The following is a 23542-nucleotide window of genomic DNA, read 5'->3' as shown; positions in this document are numbered from 1 at the left end:
GCACAAGCACAGAAGCATTTTGATGACATCGGGGTTGGTGGGTGGAGCCTCCCGCTGTTCGAACCGGGGGAAACCCACCACTGATACATACATACATATACAAATACATACATGTACATACACACAAACACACACTAAATGGAAAGGTTTTGTTTACATTAAATAAATAATGTAGTCAATAGATAAAAAAAAGATCGTTAATGGGAACAAAAGCCAAAAATAATGGATCCTAAATACCCATTCAATGAGGGATTTCCATTAGACACTGTAAAATGTTTTTCCTTCCTGCGGTGTCCTCCTTTCCCCTTAAAAATAATGTTAGTATTTGGTCATACATTTTTCAAAAAGAAGCAGCAATTCCTTTTTTACTGTATTCTTAAACTCTATTTTCTATTAAAGGAATATTTAAAAAAAAAAAAAAAGAAAGAAATAGAGAGTAGGAAATCTTCCAAATGTGGGTCTTGAGAGTATCATTTACTAAATTAAATAACACACATTAACCAGAAAATTGCTAAAACAAGAAAGAAGATGGTACATAGTGGAAGCTATATAAATGTTGTAAGCTGCCCGGAATATAACAAATGTGTGAGTTGGATGGCTATATAAATTTGTTTAATAAATAAATAAACAAATGAAGAAATAATAAACCTATTGAACAAATTATATATTTTTATTTTTAGTTCTACAAACATGTTGTACAGAGTGTTGAGAAATTCATTCAAAAGGTAAGTCACCAAACAAAACATTATAGTTTTAGTAATTTAAATAATCGTGAATCTAGATGTTTACATATAGATGAACGTATTAAAGGCATTAATGTTACTGGATATATTACCACAATTTACAATCTGATGAGGTACAGTATGTTATTTTTCCTTTGTGGAGCAGTTGTAAGGGCAAGCATGAAATGAGAGATAGTTCTTATTTGGAAGTCAGAATAGCCTGTTGGAATATGAAGAGTCCTTTATGTGATTCAGTTCACTTATTGTTTCCTTTACATGGATTACTTGAAACCAGTGGGTCCCTTGGATCACAAAAACTCCATGACTGCTTGCTTATCATAAAGGGTTTATCTATTATATGGATATTATTTGAATTCAGTTTAATAAAAGCTCAACTTCCTTTGGAATTTACCCATACATTTTCAGAGTAACAGAACAGGGCCACAGATTTGCCTCAGATCTTAGCCTCTGCACTAAATAACAGCTCTACTAGAGGTTCAGAACAGATATTTGAACATCTTGCCATCTAGATGGAACACCCATCTATCTACTTGAACAGTAAATAAATCGTGTTCCATAGAATGGCAACATTTAGAGGAATCAGAATCAGTAAACCTCAGCCTGGCATTGGTTTGACATTTACTGTCCGTATGAGAGTGAATTGCCTAGCTGTCTTACTGCATTTTTTGTAAGAGCACAGGTGGTAATGTCCATAATCTTGTTGTTTGTCCTATCCAACCCAATGTCATTCTATGTGAGCAGATTGCTCATAAATTGTGAGCAACGCAGTTAATACTAACAAACTATACATGATGGTGTAATTTTTTATATTGGCCCTACTCATCAATACTTATTGCACAATTTCAATTACCCCTATCACACAAGGGTATGATCTCAGTTCCAGAAGAACTTTTATGAATTGACCTTATATGCAATCAATATCAATCGGTTTCTAATTTGTCTTTTTGTTTTCATATAATCATACCTTCATAGATGAAAAAGTGTCTGAGTTACTTTTAAGGCTACTTCTGCCAAGTATTGACATAGGTATTCTTCAATAACAATACTAGATAATTCTCTTGGAGGGTAAATTTTGGTGTGCACTGAGCCAAAAGCTCAGCGTGTCCAAGCTAAAGTATCAACTGCAGGGGACTTACATCAAGTCTGTAGAGTGCAGGTAGCATATCATGGGTCTTATGCAAGTTTGAAATGCTCCCATAAAATAGATCTCTGTGTGTGACAGTGAACAGTGAACATTAGCATGTTTGGTACCACTCCTTTCTGCTGTGGACTCTGACTTTCACTCAGTGCTTGGGCTTTTAACCAGTAAGAATGAGTTGATAAGGGGAGCACTTAGCATCACAATGTTTTTCGTTTCTTCCAGAGGAAAAGCCTCCCCACTGATACTGAGTTTTGTCTTAATTTTACCCCCCTCCCCATAATACCAGCTGGTGCCATAACTGCTGCATAGAGTACATATTAGAAGAGTCATGCCTCTGAGAAATTGCTATGTTCCCTACGACTACCTGTGTTATTATTTAAATAGTTTAAAAACTTAGAATATTCCAACTGTTAACATCAAAATGAAGGTACATTTCCCTAAAATTATCTAGTTTTTATTACCTTTATATAAATGAACTTTGAAATTTTCCAACAAATGATTATACCATTACTATATTCATGACTCATTGTAATATAAAACAATACGATACAGGAAAAAAAAGCATTCATAGTTTCTATAGCTTAGCTAATAAATCTTATAGGAAATTTATATTCTTATTGTATTTCTATGTAGTGTAAACCAGAATACAAGGTGCCTGGATTATATGTCATTGACTCGATTGTACGGCAGTCTCGGCATCAGTTTGGACAAGAAAAGGATGTGTTTGCTCCTCGGTTTAGCAATAACATCATTAGCACTTTCCAGAATTTATATCGTTGCCCTGGGGATGATAAGGTATGGATTCATCTACATTTCTCTCTTTCCCCAATAAACTATTCCAGTTTACATTAAAAATATAATTTTACAATTTTTAATGTATTTTTTTTACTTGACAATGTTCCGAATAATAGATAATACTATTTGTGAATAGGGGAAAAAGTACTGTGCATGTCTTCTCTGTAGTTCCTCTTGGGGTAAAAATTGTTATGCAGAGTATTGAAAAAGAGTAAGAAATAATAAACCAAAAGGAAAAAAAGAGATGAGATTAAAAAGAAAAAGAAAAGAGATGTAGCTAAACCATTCACTATATTTGTCTATATCTTTCTGCCCTGCTGTATTTTATCATGTTTTATATATTGCCTTTTTAAAATTTCTCATTTCTTTCTTAAGAACACATCAATTTATTACAGTCACAATTTTCTTCACCTTTCTTTTGGTACATAACATCATCCAACATGTATTAATTGTGTAGTTTCAATCTCATTAATTCTTTCATTACAACCAAACCATCTCAATGTATTTTCATAATGGTCACTGCCTTTTGTATTCAGTCCATATTAATTCACTACTCATTGAATGATAATCTTTTATGGTTATACCACACATATCCTTCATAAGGAACTCAGACCCATTACATTCAGCTTTTATGTTTTCCTTGACCTACCCAATTCTCAATCCAATATAATAAAGTACTTTTGGCATAAACACATTCTTATTTCTTTCGGAAAGAATAGTTTTTTGTAGTAGTTCGCATACCACTCCAGAGGTGGTATTCAGCTGGTTCTGACCGGTTCTGAAGAACCAGTAGCAGAAATTTTGAGTAGTTCAGAGAACCGGCAAATACCACCTCTGACTGGCTCTGCCCCCATCTATTCGTTGCCTCCTGAGTCCTAGCTGATCGAGTCCCAGCTGATCATCTGGGTCTTCTTTGGTTGCCCTTCACATAGAGTTGGAAAGCAGGTTCATGGGGTGGGGAGGGAATGGAGATTTTACAGTATACTTCCCCTGCCACGCCCACCAAGCCTTACCACTCCCACCAAGCCACGCCCACAGAACCGGTAGTAATTTTTTTTGAATCCCACTACTGTACCACTCCCTATCTTTCTACCATCATCTGTACATTTTAAATGTTTTCCATTTTCACTCTCTGCAAGGGACATACATTCATCTACTAATAAATATTGCAGTATTCTGTTTCCCTTGAGAGATACAACTTCCTTGCATTTTAGTACATTAATTTTCAGGTTGTTACATACAGGCAGATGTCTGTTTATTTTGGAAAAATTAACACTATATCAATCAGCATTTTCCAATATTTTTAGTACTATTTTTGATGTGTGGAACAAATGAAAGGAATATACTGTATTTTTCGGAGTATAAGACGCACTTTCCCCCCCCCTCTTCCCAAAAAAAGTGGGTGGAAATGTCTGTGTGTCTTATATAGCGAATATTGCGGTGGGGGTTTGGTCCGATGCTGATCAGCTATTCTAGAGCGGGCCGCGGCAGTGGCGAATGGGCTGCGGTGATCAGGCGGTGGTGGTGAATGGGGCACGGCGACAAACGGGCTGCAGCGGCAAATGGGCTGTACTGAACACGCTGTGCTGAACAGGCGGCAGCGATTGGGGTGCGGCAAATAGGCCAGATGAATACCGGATGGATGTTGGGAGGCACAGGCAGATTTTTTTTTCTTGTTTTCCTCCCCAAAAGTTAGGTGCGTCTTATAGTCCGGTGCGACTTATAGTCTGAAAAATATGGTAATTTTATTGAATAATGAATTGCAGATGGAAAAGAATATAATTGTTTATTGGTACTAGATTATCATTTCAACATATAGCATGTGGGCCATATTTTTGAACCCCATAATGAAGTCAAATGCATAGATAGGCTCGGTCTCTAGTAGGTGACCTGATGGTGTTTTTGATCTGTGCTGTTATTGTACATTAAACAGTGCATAATGTATTCATGCCAAGGTAATCCAATAATAATATTCTTACAGAATGGATATGAAATTAAGCATGACAGTATCTAACCTGAAGTTATACATTATGTATATAAATGAGTTAAGCTCTATAAAATTGAGAAAAATTGAGAGTTTTTAAGTTCTTGTGGATTCAAAATAATAGTTTAAACAGAATACTAAAGATTTGGAATTAATGGAATCTAGGATCCCATAAATTAAATTCACTCAGGCAGTAGAATTTATGACTTTACTTCCCTAACCCCCAACTATTTTAATAGGTGCACAAGCAGCTGCAGAGGAAGGGGACATTACCCTTTTGTTTTCAATAATAGAATTCATTTCTGTTCTTAACTTTCTAAGAATTTCTGGCCACTGCTAGAAGATTCAGAATCTGAATCACTGGAATCATTCAGTGCATTCATAGGAATAAAATGAGGAAATCTAATCCAAATTGAACAAGTCTGTTAATTGTGTCACATAAATCAGGATCCCCAACCAGGGGCCACTATCGAGCCATGGTCTGTTTGGAACTGAGCTGTGCGAGCAGCTGGCTGGAGCACGTGTGCAGCTCAACATGTGCGAGTGGCGGGCCGGTTCCCCTCTCCCCCCCCCCCCCGCCAGACTGCCAAGCCATAAAGGTTGGGGACCACTGACGTAGGCTATTTTTTATTCTCTAAGACTGGAGAAGGCATCTTCTTTGCAGATAGGGACTGGAATGTACCATCAGCTGTTTACTAATCTACCTTTTTTTTTGTTTGCCTCATTCATTTCTTGACTGGTAACTATAGTTGATTATGATGTCTGAATGTAATCAACTGATTATGGTTTATCTCCAGATCATGGTTTGATGAGTATGTCAAATCATAGTTTAGATCTTAGCAGTAATGTTGACTGAAATATAGAGGTTTTGGACTTGTCTGCTAACTCTATGACAAATAATTTTGAAGTTTCATGATTTCCAATCCTAATATAAAAAGGATACTGAAATCCACAACACATTCCTGATCCTTGTCCATCATAAGGAATATTGAATGTAGCCTCAGTAGTTTTATTTTAAAAGCTGTTTAACTTGGAATAGGAATTTGTATGATGTAAAGTCTAAAATTAAATATTATCTCTTTCCTTCCTAGAGTAAAATTGTTAGAGTGCTCAATTTGTGGCAGAAGAATAATGTGTTCAAAAGTGAAATTATCCAGCCTCTACTGGATATGGCAGCAGGAATTCCTCCTCCAGTTGTGACTCCAGTTTTACCAGGGACAACTGCTACTTTGAGTAATAATACACCAGGTAACAAGAACCAATAATATCCTTTTGTTTTATATCCATGACAAATATTCATGTTTAACACCTTTCCCTTTGTTACATCTTTAAAATTTAAATTTGCAAGAATAATAGATTTTTGTTGCATTACTTTTTTGCAGTTACATTCCTTCCTGATATGTATATATTTTTCCTTGAATAGTATTTTTTTCTGATATGTATACAGAAATATATATTCAGGTTTCTTAGGTTTTTTATTTTGTTTCTTTGGATAGGGACTTACTTTATTTTTTATATTTTTATAGCTGTTTTGTATTTTATTTCTAGTCTTTTGAAAGGTGCACCATAACTAAGAAAGGAATTATAAGGGGGAAATGAAAAAAATATTTTTTTCTATAAGGATTTGAATGAAATAAATACTTAAATTGGTTAATATTTGCTTGTGAAATTTCTATTGGTAGAAAAATAGATTATATTGAATTATAATCAGAGTCCAGAATTAAGGCATACACAAACATGTCTAATGAAGATGGTTAAGTTCAACATAATATTTAAGTTAAAAATGCCATTGTTAAGAACTTTATTTTTCCAGGAAAATACCGTACTTTTCGGAGTATAAGACGCACTTCCCCCCCCCTCAAACGAGGGTGAAAATTTTGGTACGTCTTATACACCAAATGTAGCCCCGCCCATCCGCGGGCCCCCACCTTTCAGCTGTTTTTGGAGGCGGCAATCAACAGCGATGTGCTGTGGCGATCCCCACAGCCTGGAATGGATCTAAAATGGAATGTTTGGAGGCCAAAAACATGAGGCACTGAGGCCAAAAACATGAGGCATGGAGGCAGTGATGGTCTGTGGCAATCCCTGCAGCCTGGAACAGATTGGGGGTATTCTGGGAGGCCGATCCACCCGCCAATCAGCTGCTCGTGCTGAATCAGGGTGTGATAATGTGCTGAAGCTGACCAGGCTGTTTGCTATTTGCTGCAAGGACGCTAGCCAGATGAATACCGATGGATGCTGGTAGGCAGAGGCAGAATTTTTCCTCCCCTTGTTTTCCTCCCCAAAAACTAATGTGCATCTTATACTCCGGAGCATCTTATACTCCGAAAAATACTGTAGTATATTTGCACATTAGCCATTAGGGGTCAGCATATTATACAACATTAAGTACACAAATCTAAAAGACAGGCTTATGCTCTCTCAATAATACTATAGCTTTTGATATATAAAATCATATTTTATACAATATGATGGTAATGTGTTACAAGTTGTTGATACCAAAACCATATTTTGGAGCCAGAGCACATGCTATCATGCAATATGTTGAGACTCACCAGATTGAAGAAGGATTTAGTAATGATTGGGTTGCACTCATAAGGAACCACTTTATGTTCATTGAGCCGTGGTAGTGTAGTAGTTAGAATGCAGTATTGCAGGCTAACTCACTGCTCAATCCCAAGAGTTTGATTCTGATCAGCTCAAGGTTGACTCAGCCTTCCATACTTCCAAGGTGACCCCAGATTGTTAGGGGCAATATACAGACTCTGTAAACCAGGAGTGTCAAACTCTAGGCCTGGGGGCTAGTTACAACTCATGGAGCACTTAGATCTGGCCCGCGGGGCCATCCTGGAAACAGTGAAGGACCGGCTCATAATGCCTCTGCCAGAAAAAACGGAGCTTGCAAGCACTGTGTGTGGCCCTCCAGGGCTGTTTTTGCTGGCAGAGGGTTGCAGGAGGCTGTCACAATCAGAAATGGAGCTTGGGAGCCCATTCTTGCTGGCAGAGCACTCGAGTCACCAAAGGCACCTCTGACACAAGTGACGTCTAACTGGCCACACCCACTCTGGCTACACACCCCCAGGCCCCCCCAAGGTCAAACACAACCCTGATCCAGCCCTCAATGAAATTGAGTTTAACACCCCTGCTGTAAACTGCTTAGAGAGATATATAAAGCACTGTGAAGTGGTATATAAGTCTAAGTGCTATTGCTATTACTATTTCTTCAGAATAGGTCAAGGGTACTGCTTTCAGACCCATTTTTTCTTTATGTTAGTCAACATTGAATACCAAGTCTTAAATAAAAAATAAATAAATAAATAAAATAAATAAAAATAAAATAAACAAGTCTTGATTACCCTCCTCAGACTCATTAACCAAATTCCCACCGACTTCGTTATATGGAATTTAGCCTTGGTTTGCAAGATTAGGGGCTCTCAGATAATCTGTACATATTCCATAAAAACAAAATGTTTCTAGGTCAGATATGAATTTTGAGCTCTGAGTTATTCAAAATTCCAACAAGCACAAGAAAATATCCTTGCCAACTGATAACACATGGCTCAAACAAGATGTACACAGGGCTCTGAAGGTCTACTTCAAACTCAAACTGGAGAGATAGTTTGTTTCCTATAAATAGAGAATCAGAAAAAATAACTTTCAGTTCCAGAATTGACAGATGACTTGGAGAATGCCTTGTCCTTTTGCTCACAGCAAACACATGGGATCATGCTTCACAGCATTCTATGTAAAAAGTGATTATGTTGGCAATCTTTAATATCAGGACTACCATTAATAGATATTTGTAAGGTGAATCTGGGATAAAGATACCTTAAAAATATTATGAAACGGATAAAATTGCCTTTCAGAGGTGGGCTTTGATCTCCTTTGGGTCATGTGGAGTGCTGAGCCACCCCGAGAATACTACTATTGTCAGCATTCCAGAAAGCCCCAACTCCAATTAAAAACTCCGAGGCAAGCATTTCTCAAAGTTCCATTTATTAGAATTGGTATACTGGCACATCTGGGAAAACCCGAATCTGAGAGTTCCAGGTTTTCCCTCAGTAAATCAAAATCCCAAATCCAGCCCCTGCACCCTGTCACATGGCCCAATCATCATCGGTCCCAACCTGAGCCATCACTGCAACCACTCCTCCTCCAGATACAGAAACACCATGACCTTGACCAAAGGGAAGAATGCTATTATGTCTAAACTACAATCACTCCTGAATCCCCCCTCCTACTTTCCCAAGCGCAAGAAGTTGGCAGCGTGGAAGCTTCTGGTGTTAATATGGCTTCCAAAGCTGATAACTATATTATATTGCTTTTCTGTTCACGGTTATCTCCTGCAATCAAGAAAAGTAGGTGGACTTACTGTGATGTACTGTCTGCTCACCAAAAGATAGACTTGATAAACTAGTAGCTTGAACAAGCTAGTCACCCAAGAGTTGAGATGCAAAGTACTTTACTCCACTAAATATTATACATTGTTTTTCTGTTCCCATGTATGTTGTTAATGGGGAGTTGTGGATTAGAGTAGTATTCATATTAATGCATTGAATACATGGTTTTTTTAAACAAGTTTTATTAATTTTTTCTTTTACATACATATTTTATGAACAGAGTGTCGACTGGATCACAACTTACACATCTTATAACATAGTTATATATTGATTTTTATAGTCTATTCCAATTTTCCTTTTTGTTTTTTCCAAATACAATTTACATATTTCAGTTTCAGCCATAATATTCTTTTTCCCTACTTCTTTTTGTTATCTTAATCTCTTCTTAATACATAATATATAAACAATATCATCATCCGCACTTCAATTCCTAGTTTCTTAGCATAACATCAATTAATTACCTGATCACATTTTTTGGCTATAAACAATGTGCTTCATCATATTCAATTCTTACATTGAAACCCTTTAACTTAATTAACCTTCCACATGTTATCTTAATCTCTTCTTAATACCTAATAAGCAATATCACAGAATTGTTATTATATTTTATTTGTGTAAAAAAAACCCCAATAAAGTGTAAATAAAAAAAAAATAAGCAATATCACTATCCGCCCTTAATTCCTGATTTCTTACCATAGCATCAATTAATTATTTTATTTCATCATTTACAACATGTTTTTTTCAAAACCCCATCACTCTTTTTATCATTTCAATTTTATCTCTTGATTCAGTTATTTTCATAATTAAACCAAATTGCCACTTCATTTTTCATCTGCTGTTCTATTTTACAATAAACAATATATATCATCATATTCGCTTCTTACATTCACAATTAATAATACTAATACAGTTCCCTTAAATCTACTAATATATACCTTATTTCCCTTCCTTCTTTCCACTATTCTTCCCCTTTTAACCATTTTCTCTTGGTCTCTCCAAAATTTCACTTCTTAATAATTTTCTCCTTTCATCCCATTCTCTTAACTTTTTCTTTTTCTTTTTTTTTTATTTTTATATTTATTGTATCTTTTCTCCTGAATCCCTTTTCTAACTTTTGAGTCTATTACTCGCATAATTCTCCCCAAGCTTTTTCCTAATCTTTTTCCATTTCCTTCTCTTCCCTTTGATTGATTCTTTTTGGGGAGATATCCCCCCCTCCCCCGTCCACTCTTTTTTTGCCACTGTAAATCCCAGTGCAATTATCTAACTTTTTACCTTCAATTCCTTTTCTTTCAGTATTATTTTATTTATTTATTGGTTCGATTCATATGCCGCCCTTCTCTGGAGACTTGGGGCGGCTTACAATGCGTTAAGCAATAGCCTTCATACTTTTGTATATACCTGCCTAGTAGGGCTTTCGCCCCCCCCCCCCCCAAAGTGGTGTTCTTTTTATACAAAGTCAGTTTATTGCCCCCACAATCTGGGTCCTCATTTTACCTACCTCGGAAGGATGGAAGGCTGAGTCAACCTTGAGCCTGGTGAGATTTGAACTTGCAGTAATTGCAGGCAGCTGGCAGCTAAGTGCTACTTAACAGCACTTTAGTCCGCTGTGCCACCAAGGCTCTTTTCTTGCTTCTCATTTATATTTTTTTTCCTGTTTTGTGTATTCTAGCAAAATCTCTGACTTTTTGTCGCCCTTTAATAATTCACGCATGTTTTTAAACATCTCAATTAATTCCTCACACATCCAAGACTCCATATTGTCAATTAAAAAAATTGTTAATATTTTAGCTTATATTTAATTAAGATTTTAAAGTCCATATAATCTCTTTTTTATTTCCAGGTAATATCTAGTTCAAATGTTTGTCCAATCCACTCCAATTTAAAGCTTTGTTACTTTCTACCTCCATTGAAAGTCGAGACCAAGCAATTAAAAAAACAAATACTCCTTAAAAGTTCTCACAGTTTCTTTTAGTAGTCAAGCTCACTGCTATTATTTTCTTCAATTTTCGGGCCAGTCTTGTAATGCTTTCTTTCCATCCACAGATGTCTCTCTCCAATCCACAATGTTCCCAGAACAACAAAGTATCAAGCTTACACAAGTATTTTAAATCCACATAGAAAATACTTTCCCTCTGATTTCTTTTCCTTTTATTATTTTTAGTTTCTCCAAAATCAGTTTTAAGTCCAGTTATAAAATTTCCTTTTTGGGCTTTAATATTTTAACTTCCTCTTTGTTCATCCTTCAAGTGTCAAAACTGTCAAAAATATTTCAAATCCTCATAAAAAATACTTTCACTCGGGTTTCTTTTTCTTATATTAATTTTAATTTCTCCAAATCCAATTTTAAATCCAGTTATAAAGTTTTCTTTCTTGTGCTTTAGTACTTTAACCTCCTCTTTGTTCTTCTTCCTCCATTAAAATTCCCAAGTGCCAATTAGCCACTCATTTCCGCTCCGGGACACCTTTATAAAGTTTTTTTTTTTAATTCCCTTTTTTACCTGTGAGTTGGCCAATCACTCACCCGGTACCAACACTCCTTTCAAACACTGCTCCTGCACAAAAACCATATTCCGGTTGCCCCAGCTTCAGAGCCATTTTTTAATGGCCGCCACCCCCCACCGCCGGTTTGAAGAGCTGCCTCTGACCTTTCGAAGAACTTGCCTGTTCCTCTTGGTTGTCCGAGGCGCCTCTCCTTCTTCACCGTCCCTACAGGACGGTTCCAGTCTGAAGACACCCCCCCCCCCCCAACAGCAGTTTGTCTGGCTGGATTTTCATGGAGCTTGTCGCAGCCAGCTATTTTCCAGCCAGTCTCACCACGACGCTTCCAGTTTCTCGCATTGAATACATGATAAAGGAGAGCTGAATTGGACTCAGAATAGATGGGAGACATTTACGTACTGTATTTATATCACAACTTATTCAAGAGTTTCAGATACCTAAGAGCACTCCTGTTTTTACCTTTAAAAATCCTGTGAAATAGGTTGGGCTGAGACAGAATGATTGTTCCATAGTCACCCAGTTATTTTTTTATGGCTAAGAATGGATTAGATGAAATACAAATGTGATTAATCTCTTGCTATTTTCTACTTCTTTCCAACAGTATCTAAATATAAATGCTTATCTTCTTTTCAGGAACTCCAGTAACTCCTGCTACTCCAGCCAATGTAATCCAAAATTTACCTGATCCATGGGTATCTCAGATAACTAATACAGATACACTTGCTGCTGTAGCACAGATCCTGCAGAGTCCACAAGGCCAACAGGTAATAAATCCATTTTGGCCTGATCTCTATCTAGAAATACATAATTCTGCTTTTCTGCTTCATATAGTTTAAATTGCTGTTGAAAAGTTAAAGACTAATTTTTTTGTTCAGCCCTGGTCAGCAAAAGGCCCTTAAAGAGTTACTAGAGATAATATATCTATATATCAAATAAACCAACTTTATATTCCTTCCCTGTAGCTTGTAGAACTTGATTTCTTTTCATTTTTTCTACATCCCTTCTCTGAAATTCCTTCAAAACATAACAATTCTTGTAAATCTAGTTATTACCTTGTTATTTTTATACCTTTTCAAATTATTAACACTTCAGTTGGTTTCATTTGTATATCCAGTTTATCATCTTTTTCCATATTCTTATAGCTTGTAATTTTTAAATCCATATTCAAATCAATTTCAGTCTTGCCGGTAGACCTTGTTCCTTTCTGTAATATTTATACACCATTTATCTATTATAACAAGACATTCTTAAAATTCACTTCTGAGTCCTTGTTCACAAGCATCCTTGAAAATATCAAGTGTTAAAATATTTTGCTCCATTCTGAATTAACAAGACTTTTAAGTATTTAAAAAAGACTTTTAAGTATTTTTTTAATTGTAATTTTTAGTCTCTTCTAGCTTCCTCTAGTGTTTAGCTTTCAAACTCCCGTTTTTTTTCCATGTTTTTTTTTCTAAGGAATCCAAACAACAACAATTTCTCATGATAAATATTCTTATAATTAATTTCAAAATCTTATTTCAAATCCTTCTGCATCCTTAGTCTGTTTTTAACTTTCCAGAATCAGTGCTCTAAATACTTTTGCTGTTTATTCCAAAAAGTAATTTTCTTTCTAAATTCTTAAAACTTGTATTTAAAACTAATTTTGTTAACGAGAAAACTTACCTGGTGAATGCAGTAAAGATTTGACCATTCTGGGGAAAAAATATATACTGTATTTTTCGCTCCATGAAAAGCACTTTCCCCCCCTAAAAGTGGGCGAAAATGGTGCCGGTCCTTTGGTGAATAGCAGCCGGACTGTGGCGGCGGGGTCCTTTTACAGTGCTGAACCCCACCTCTTCTGTCTTCGTCATTGCCCGCCTCTTTTCCAGTGTGGTGGCGATAGATTCCAGGCATGGGTTGACTCTTGTCCTCTAGCTCTTAGACTGAGTTTAAACTGAAAACCCACCTTCTGAGCTCAGTCAGACTTGTTGGAGAAAAGCTCTTGTGGTTTTTCTTCAATTTTTTTTTAGGAAGACCAACTATGAGCTTAGATGGAATCGCTTAACTCCCAGCTGCTTGCATAAGTTGACCACTAAAATTTCAGTTCTTATGGTCTATTCACAAGGAGTATTTACGATGAGCTCTACCTACCTACCTACCTATCTTATCTATCATCATCATCTATCTTGCTCTTTTCTTTCTCTGGAGAGATTTGCTAGCCACGGTCCAACATCTGGCCACTGATTTCTGCTGCAAACGATATCCCTGCTCTTTCGCCCTGTCCTTACCAGACATCTGTGCCAAATCAGATGCAAAATGCTCTCTTTGATTATGACATGCATTTCCATCCTGTTTCTTTTGTAAGTGCATTGAAAATTGTTTATATTTTACAAAATGTTTGAAAATTTAAAATTAGGAATTATGTGCTTGGAATTGAAGTTTTGATTTGGGATATTTTGTCCTATCTTTGAAAGCAGTGCAAGAATGGATGCTTAATTTCAGAATTTATTTATAGCAAAACTATCTTCTTCCAATCTCCGTTTCAGCTTCAGCAGTTAATACAGACATTGCAGATGCAACAACAAAAGCCACAACCATCATTGCTTCAAGCACTGGATGCTGGTCTCGTTGTTCAGCTACAGGCTCTCACTGCTCAACTTACGGCTGCTGCTGCTGCCACCAATACACTCAATCCACTAGAACAGAGTGTCTCTTTTAACAAGGTACCGTATTTTTCGGTGTATAAAACACACCGGAGTATAAGACGCACCTTAATTTTGGGAGAGGAAAACAAGGAAAAAAGTATTTTACCTCTGCCTACCAGCATTTAAGGTGGCGCCACCTTCCTCCTTCTCCTGCAAGCGAGAGGTGCAGGGACTACTCGCTTTCCCCCAAAGAGACCCCTCGCATGCTCTGGGGGGAGGGACAGAGCACAGCCTGAGGATCGCGGGTTCGGGCGACAGACCCGCGATCCCCTTCCCGATTCCAAACGGGTGTGCAGAGACAAAAAAAAGTGCATCATGTTTCAGGCGGCGGATTTGTCCAGGAGGAAAGAGAAGTTGAGTCTGCTGAGAAGGAGGACGGGGGCGCGTGGCTCTGCAATGTGCAGAAAAACACTTTCAGGCGGCAGCGTTACAATCTCCTCCCCGAATCCAAAGCACTTCCCAGTTCCCCGGTGCACATTGCAGAGGAACTGGCCGCCACCTGAAGTGCGACTCTTGAGAATTGCATTGGGGAATCCGGGCAGCAATGGCTAGAAAGGAGGAATGTTTCCCTTTAGGGGCTCCCATTCAGCTCAGCTTGGCTCCTGGGTGCAGAGAGGGCTTAGGCAGCGGCGGCGGCTCCTCACATTGCTGGGGAGTGAAGTCAGCGTGGCCAGAGGGGTGACCAGCCGCAAATCGTGGCACCTGCCTTGTTCCCTGAAGCTGCTGGGCAGATCCCCCCCCCCCCGACGAGGGAGGGTTGTTCCTCAGGCTGTGCCCCGAACCAGATCCCTGCCACCTGGAACTGGCCGAAAATGGCCGAAGGGTGGGGGCCGGCGGGTGGGCGGGGCTACATTCGGCGTATAAGACCCAGATTTTCACCCCCTTTTTGGGGGTAGAAAGGTGCGTCTTATACACCGAAAAATACAGTAGTTATTCATAAGATTTCTAAACAAAATATATTGATTAAAGTTATACTAAGTTCTCCACAGTGTAAAACCTTTTGTTTGACTCATTTCAGAGATTTTCTCTTTACAATGTTAGATGGGAAGTACAGTGGGATTCCATTCACTGAATGAATCTGAGACCCTTATTCATACTCCATTTCCCTTTCTGTGGTAATTTACCTATATACCTAACTAAAATCATCTTGGTTATGAAGGAAAAACGTTCATTTCTACTCTCAGATTGAAAACTTGCTGACTAGTAGTGAGTTCTTATGTGCAGCAATTTCCATAAGAAGATTAGAGATGTTCTAATCATGGAGTGGTAACAATATGAAATTTTCTATTTTATTTATTTTTCTTCTTTGTTTATTTTGTACTGTTTTATGTTTTGTTTGTTTTATCTATTTTTTCTTTTAAGTCTTAGCTTAATATGCTGTTAATCAGGGATCCCTAACCCCTGGGCCATGGCCCACTACCAGGTCATGGCCTATTCAGATTTGGGGCCCATGAATGACTGGCAGGCACACATGCAGCTTAATTTGTGCAAATGGAGGGCTGGTGGGCATTCACAAGCATGAATGCCTGCCCGCTGCTTGTGCAGCTCAGTTTCCCTTTCTCCCACCCCCAGCCAAGCCACCAAGCTACAAAGATTGGGTACCACTCCTGTATATGACTGATACAAGAACCAGTTTGGTGTTGTGGTTAAAGCACAACACTATAAACCAGGAAACTGAATTCTAGTCCCACCTTAGGCACAAAGTCAGTTGGGTGAACTTGGGCCAGGCATTCTCTCTCTCCCTCTCTCTCTCTCTCTCTCTCTCTCTCTCTCTCTCTCAGCTCTGTGATTTTTTTGTGTCGTCTTTTTGCAATTCTTGGTTTTCTATTGGGAACTAAACTTGCAGTTCCAAGTGATTCACAGTTGTCATTTTATCAAAGCCTATCTTATAATTTCTAATTTTAGTAACACGAGTCATGGCTTTGGAGTACACATAGATAATGTACATCAATTAATGTATTTTGGTTTTTATATTTATGTGATTGTTTTAGATCTAAGGTAATACTGTGTTTTCCCGAAAATAAGACCCTGTCTTATATTTTTTGGAACCCTGAAATAAGCACTTGGCCTTATTGCCATGCGCTCAAAAACCCGACTTATCAGGGGATGTCTTATTTTGGGGGAAACAGGGTACATATAAACAAGGCATAAGGGATTGTTTTAGAAAGAATATACATTAGTATCATAGTGTTATAATTTATTCATTACAATTAATATATATGTATAACTAAAACATCAAAATCTATCTAATAGAAATCTTTGATTTCAAATAATGCTCATGTTCAACAGTGCCTTTTTAATGCATAATTTGTTTGTTCCTAGAAGCTGATAGATAGGTTTGGAGATTTTGGAGAAGAAGCTGATTTGAATGAAGAGTCCAAAAAGGAAACTCCAACTTCTCAATTGTAAGTCTTAATTTGTGATTGGAAGCACCTCATTTTATATTTTAATTTGAACTTATTTGCAAAGTAAATCTGTAGTTAAGTCCAACTTTTCTGATTTTAATTGCTTGTCCTAATCCAGAGGCTTTTCACCTATGCAAAATGGTTTTGGAGTATTTGTGACATTAACTGGTGATGGAGAAGAAGTTATGGAATTTTTTTTTATTGCTTAGTTTTTTTAAAAAATTCAGACAGTTCAGACTTTCCCTATTTGAGATTTCCAGTACACTTAAAATATTCTTTTAAGTCATTTTCTTACATCTGAGAAAGAGGGAAAAGGGAGAGAGGAATTGTTGAGGATAAACCATAATTTCTTAAATCAGCAGTTGGGTTCATTTAAAATATTAATCTATAAATTGTTGTTTAAAAGTCACAGTGTTGGGTTCTCCCTACCACATCAAGTGCAATAATGACCTACAACAATGTTGGAATTCCATTATAATCCCCTTAGATCAAGCTAGTCTTCTTGTCCCTTCCTATTCTCACCACATTTCGAGAGAACATCAAATTCTGGTTCTACAAAGTTCTGTTATAGTCTTTAAATAATGAATTCTGAATATATTTATACAGTTACTGTAAACAATAGGGTAACTGTACTTAATTATGTATTATAGGCCCCTGGTATCTGAATCCGTGAACAACTCACTTTTTCATCAGCTAGCTGAACAACTACAACAACAAAACTTAGAACATCTTCGGCAACAGCTTCTAGATCAGCAGCCACCAAAGGTATATTATTTTTCTTACTTCTTCTGCAACCATTCGTCCATAGTAGGAATCGAAGTATCCTTCCATTTTTGTGCATACAATAATCTTGCTGTTGTCAACATATATAATAACAAAGTTCCAAATTTTTTTTCCAGTTCTTTTCCATTAAGCCCAAAAGGAAAAGTTCTGGCTTCATTTTTATCTCAATTTTCAAAATTTTCTGTATTAAAAATGAATCATACTCCAAAATTTTTTTGCTTTATCACATGTCCACCATAGATGATAAAAAGTCCCCTCCTTACTTTTACACTTCCAACATTCATTTGACATACCTTTATACCTGTTATATAACTTATCTGGTGTTAAATATCAAAAATAGAAAAAAAATATGTACTAGTTATTGAAACCCAGGGAGAGAGAGACAGACATATAGGCAAGTGTTGCAGAGTTTGATGCTAAAAAAATAATGTAAACATTCTTCACTGCAGGTAAGCCCTGAAGAAACTCAAGAAGAAAATTTTGGTTCTGAGCATTCAGCATCACCTTCACAAGACAGCAGTCACCAACAGTTTTTAGAAGTGGAAACAAAGCTTGACAATTCAATGGATGTTCAACAACAGGTAAAATGTAGTATTTCTGTTTAAATTATGAATTTAGTAGATCACAAAATTGTAAAATAAACACTGTATACTATCTGTAATCTCATGGGTGCCTATTTACTGGGAATGTAAATGATGAACATTAGTTTTTATGTCATAATCTGTTGGAGAGCAGTATGCTCTGTCCATGAGCACAATAAGGACACATACATTGAGTATAAGAAGATTTTCCTAGACGCTAGAGAGGGATGTCAAACGCACATCATCATGGCATTGTCTTGTGACTTTTTCCCTCTTCACATGGCATGGGCATGGCCAGTGCATGACATATCCGGCCCATGGGCTCTAGAGCAAACTGATGTATTCAGGAATATATGAAAAAAATCTCCATAAACAAATATAGATAAGAATGAATATATTTTTCAATATGTTGGCATCTCATTTCCTCTTTATTTTTAGGACATGGATATAGATGAAGCCCAGGAGATTATAGAACAAGAAGTCTTTGAGCAAGAAGAAAAGAAACCAGCAGTTCTTTCAAGATCACGAACACGCTCAAGATCACGTTCAAGGTTTTTGTAACTTTATTACAAAGATATTTGTCTTCATGCTTAAAACCCATATTTTGTTTCTCTTATGTATGTTATGTATTACATTAATATAATTTAACTGATTATTTTATAGGTCACCAAGAAAAAGAAGGTCAAGATCACGGTCTGGTTCTCGAAAGCGTAAACACAGAAAGCGCTCACGTTCTAGATCAAGAGAAAGAAAGAGGAAGTCATCAAGGTCATACTCAAGTGAAAGAAGAGCTAGAGAAAGGGAAAAAGAAAGACAGAAAAAAGGATTACCTCCTGTCCGATCAAAAACACTAAGTGGTATGTATTACCTGGCTTATTTGATTATTTGTATGGATATTTTCTGAAATGTTTGAAGTACATTTTCATTCTGGTCTGAGATACTCAATGACTGTATTTCCTTTCATTAAAATTACATTATCACTCCTTAAATAGTAGTAGGCAGAATAGTTTGATTTCTGGGATAATACTCTCTAGAATTTATAAATCAGGGAGAAACTGGAGAAGCAGAACTAATTCTACTGACTATTATTATTAACCTTAAAAGATTCCGGCCCATAAAAGAGATGCAATTCCGTAGAAAGATGAGCACTGTGCTAAATAGTACTGTTAAATTTAATGAGACTTCCTGGGTTTCAGGGTCAACTCAGAATTAAGAGCTGCTTGCTATTTCTAGGACTTAGCTTGTCCTATGTGATATTTATTGTGGAAGAAATATTATTAAACCAATTTAAATTTAAATTTTTCTGTGATTAGCTCCTTGCCATTTCTATCCATTTTGTTAGTTTGTCTGCACATAATATTTTAATAATATATGCATGGTGTAAAAACATATAAATCTGTTTTTATTCTAATCAATAAATTGGGTGTATTATTAAGATTAAATTTAATTTAAGATTAAAATTATTAACTAATTTTAATGAAAGCATTTTTAAAACATTTCTTAAAAACATATTTCAAGAATATTTCAAGAAGCTAAAGTATAAGTTGCTCATAAATATTCAGTGGTATGCCCACTATAGCTTTCCATATTCTTATACATAATTTTTGCCATTTTTTTCTTGTAATGTGGGCACGGGAGTTGTATTCTTCTCTCCCTTACTTGTTGGAGGAGCTTCAAGAAAAGGTTTGAAGATAATAATTTGGTTTCTAAGAGGAAGGAAGAACTAAAGATTACTACTCCCTCTTTCATGGCATCACCTGCTATTTCAAACATACTTATGATTAGTATTGATTAGTAGTAACCAGATCTACAATATTTCTGTATTCTCCCCATGTCTCTGCTTTTTTATGTTCATAAAAATATTCTTATTTATATGCAGTTTTCATAAAAATTTAGTGTTTCAGGATTTTGTTATCCTGCTAGTCACTTCTTGGAAGATGGTTGACATTTTCCGTTTCCACTGCTTTAAATTAAATAATTGTATTGATTTCTGCATATAGGTAAGTGGTAAATTGTTTCAGCTTGTCTTTCCCTCTGTGACAATAAAAGATTGTAGTGATGATAAATGACAAATGATATGAATAAAATATAAACCTTTGCCATTATAATTTATCATGGCAGTCTGCAGTACCACGCTTTGGGTTGGTCAAGTGGACAAGAAAGCCACACAGCAAGATTTAACCAATTTATTTGAAGAATTTGGACAAATAGAATCTATAAATGTAAGTAAAATAATCGGTAACTTTTAAAAAGAATAGTAATTTTAAGTTTTCATAAATTCTTTATTTTACATAAGAGGAAGTTTTGTATGATTTATTTTAAAATAAAAGTACCTAGAGGTTTTGTGGCTGGATGCAGAGAAATATAAATTGTGTTCACAGAGTAAGATATTTTTTGTTACTCCGTTTGTGCCTCTTAAAACATTTCTCCTGAATTTCAGGAAATCATTTAGCATGGCATGGGGTATGACAAAATAATCTTGGGGTTGCTAATATTTATTACTGCAAGAGGTTTTCTGAAATTCTGTTATTAATTTATGTTTTAATTTTATTTGTTTCCTTGTTTTTTTGTTTTTGTTTTTTTATAGATGATCCCTCCCAGAGGTTGTGCATATGTCTGTATGGTTCATAGGCAAGATGCTTATCGTGCTCTTCAGAAACTAAGCTCTGGATCCTACAAAATTGGATCTAAAATTATTAAGGTATAGTTTCAGTGGTCCTGCCTATATGCAGTATGAATTATAGTTTATTATCATAATCATGTGCTTTTTGTATATAATGAAGAAAAGCCACTGTGTTAGTGCTTAAGATTTTGGACTAGAACTGGGGACAGCAAGATTCAAATCCATCCTGAGCCATAGAAACTCACTGGTAGACTTGAGCAAGTCATTGTGTTTCTCATCCTATTTCATATGGTTGTTATAATAATAAGTTGATCAGTTTGCAAGAATCAAAAGAGCAATAGCACTTAGACTTATATACTGCTGACAGTGGTCTACAGCCCTCTTTAAATGGTTTATAGAGTCAGCATATTGCCCCTAACAATTTGGGTCCTCATTTTACCGACCTCAGAAGGATGGAAGGCCGATCAACTTGAACCTGGTGAGATTTGAACTACCAAATTGCAGGCAGGCAGCAGGCAGCAGAAGTAGCCTGCAGTACTGCACTCTGGCCACTGCGCCACCACTGCTCATGGTGGAACATAAACCTAACAGTAGTAAGTAATAGAAGATTATGGATCAGAAGGTGAAGAAGAAATGTTCAGGACCAATAGAAAAGTCTCTGTCCACTGTACTCATCTCCAAATCATGTAGAAGGGAGTTAAATGTGTTGGACGTTACTGGAAATCGGAATGTGTTGTGTGTCGTGTAAGTAGGGTTTGGCTAGGAGGTGGGCTGAGTGATTTGCCAGATTGTTAACTCCAAGCATAGGTTAGGTAGGAAAGATGGTTAGTGAGAATTGGGATGAAATAAGTGCTTGCCTCAGATGAACAGGATGATTGGATGGGAAGAATACAGAATACATATGCCAAATACCAGTGTTTTCAGCTAGGGGAAATATGATGGAAGACATCGGGTTCACTATTTCAGGGGACAGATGATTTGTGGTGGTCTCCTTTTTCCAATTCAGTAGCTCCATGCTGGGGACCTTGTGGTCAGATTATCAGAGTACCTGGCCTCATAGTGTTCCTGATAAACAGCAGATCTTTCTATAATAAAGCAGCATCTATTCATAATTTGATAATGGACAGACAAGTAGATTTGGTGTATTTTACTCACTTCTAACTGCATGAGAGTAGCAATATCCTTCTTTCAAAAATTTGCCCAACCAGGTTTTGGGTCCTGCCTCAGCCTGAGTACCAGGGTCAGGGGCATAGGGTGGTGTTGATATATTATGAGATCTTACCTGTGACCAAGATCATCATTTTGAAGGTTGCAGAATGTGACTGCCTTTGTGTTAAGTTGCGCCTAAGGACAAACTAGGAATACTGTTGCTATACTAGTGACCCTGCTGTCTATCTGGATCTTTCCAAGGGTTCCTGGGCCTGTTTGTTGGGTTGATGATTGAGTTTCCTCCGCCTATGGGTATTGGGGGATTTTAACTCCATACAATGGATCCTGGGAAAGCCTAGGAGTTTCATGAAGATTTGCATACATAGGTGGCCATGAATTAGATCTAATTTTTGCTTTGGAGCAATTGTCTTATGATCTGACCAATATGGAAGGTATTACCATTACTCCTTTGTCATAGTTAAATCAGCACCCTTGTTATCCATTGGGTCAGGTCCATTTGGCTTGTCTGCTAGATTGGTGAATCCATCAATTAACTGCCTATTTTACCACTTGCAAAAAGTAACTCAGACTCTTGCTCCTGAATGGCCTCACTCCACTGGCTGATCCAGGCAGTCTCTTGGGTTATAGTGGCCCTCTGGAAAATGAAGCAGCAGGCATGATGCCTGGAGCATAGGTGAAGATAAATAGTGAAACTAACAAAGCACAGCTAACTTTCCAGGTTCAAGCTTATTCCAGAGCAGTAAGAAAGGCAAAGCATTCTTATTTTTCTTTCTCCTAAGGGATTGTGGCAGGAAATAAATATAATAAATAAGTTTCTGTATAGATTCTTATGTCTATGTTGTGTAGATTTTAATATTTATATTACTGGGGAAAAAATGCTTCTAGGAAAGAATTCATCTGAAGAATGCATTTTAATGACTCCAATTAAATGAAGATGTTATCCAAAAATAGAAAAGGAAAAATTTAAAATTAATTCAAAATATTTATTGCTTGATTATTAGAAGGGAAAAAAAATGTCCTGCAAAATAGTAAAACATAACTAGAAATTTTGGATAAACAGTAAGCCTGAGATTGGGAAGAATAATGTCCAAATTCTTTGGGACTGAGAACTTTAAAATTCTTTACTGCTGGCATTTACGGCAGAAAAAGCTGACATATTGGAAGAATTTAAGACAAGCACAGGAAGATTCTTTATAGATCAACAGATTGTCTATGTTTTTCTGTGCTACGTAACTTTGATCTCCTTTCCTATAAAAAGGAAATTTCATGATGAGGAATTAATCTTTTAATGTCAAATAAAAGATATCATTACAATGTATTTGGACACTGCATTTTTCTGTTCTGCAAGTATGTCCTGTTCAGCAAATGAATTGTCAATCAGGCTGTGTAAAAATAAACAGAATGTTATGATGCCTTGTAGAGATTATTGTACTTTTGTTTCCACCACCACTGAATTTGCTTTATTTTCAGATTGCATGGGCTTTAAACAAAGGGGTGAAAACTGAATACAAACAGTTTTGGGATGTGGATCTTGGAGTATCATATATACCCTGGGAAAAAGTTAAGCTGGATGATTTAGATGGCTTTGCAGAAGGAGGCATGATTGACCAGGAAACAGTAAATAGTGGTAAGAACAATTTAAAATTCTTTGTAATTAAAACTTTTTTTTTCATATTTTCATATTTTGTTCCAGAGAAATGTGTTTCCAATAATCTAAATATGCACTACAAG

General features: G+C 36.6%; 1 protein-coding gene across 2 annotated transcripts in view; it reads left to right on the top strand.

Moving 5' to 3' along the window:
• Positions 1 to 23542, top strand: part of SCAF8 (SR-related CTD associated factor 8) — a 45414-nt gene that overhangs the window by 14073 nt on the left and 7799 nt on the right. Inside the window, exons 3-15 of one of the 2 annotated variants that reach the window (XM_070932641.1) lie at positions 681 to 725; positions 2518 to 2679; positions 5755 to 5911; positions 12199 to 12329; positions 14091 to 14267; positions 16575 to 16654; positions 17305 to 17419; positions 17887 to 18018; positions 18457 to 18569; positions 18682 to 18875; positions 20140 to 20240; positions 20606 to 20719; positions 23282 to 23438. In XM_070932641.1, coding sequence (XP_070788742.1) covers positions 681 to 725; positions 2518 to 2679; positions 5755 to 5911; positions 12199 to 12329; positions 14091 to 14267; positions 16575 to 16654; positions 17305 to 17419; positions 17887 to 18018; positions 18457 to 18569; positions 18682 to 18875; positions 20140 to 20240; positions 20606 to 20719; positions 23282 to 23438 — 1678 coding nt within the window. Of the gene's footprint in view, positions 1 to 680; positions 726 to 2517; positions 2680 to 5754; positions 5912 to 12198; positions 12330 to 14090; positions 14268 to 16571; positions 16655 to 17304; positions 17420 to 17886; positions 18019 to 18456; positions 18570 to 18681; positions 18876 to 20139; positions 20241 to 20605; positions 20720 to 23281; positions 23439 to 23542 lie in introns of both variants that reach the window. The other variant, XM_070932640.1, reaches the window with a different exon arrangement.

This window comes from Pituophis catenifer, unplaced genomic scaffold (genome assembly GCF_029215685.1).
Source record: "Pituophis catenifer annectens isolate HBS135680 unplaced genomic scaffold, rPitCat1.0.hap2 SCAF_1, whole genome shotgun sequence".
In the NCBI taxonomy this organism is placed as follows: Eukaryota; Metazoa; Chordata; class Lepidosauria; order Squamata; family Colubridae; genus Pituophis; species Pituophis catenifer.
This window is presented reverse-complemented; position numbering and strand designations above follow the sequence as displayed.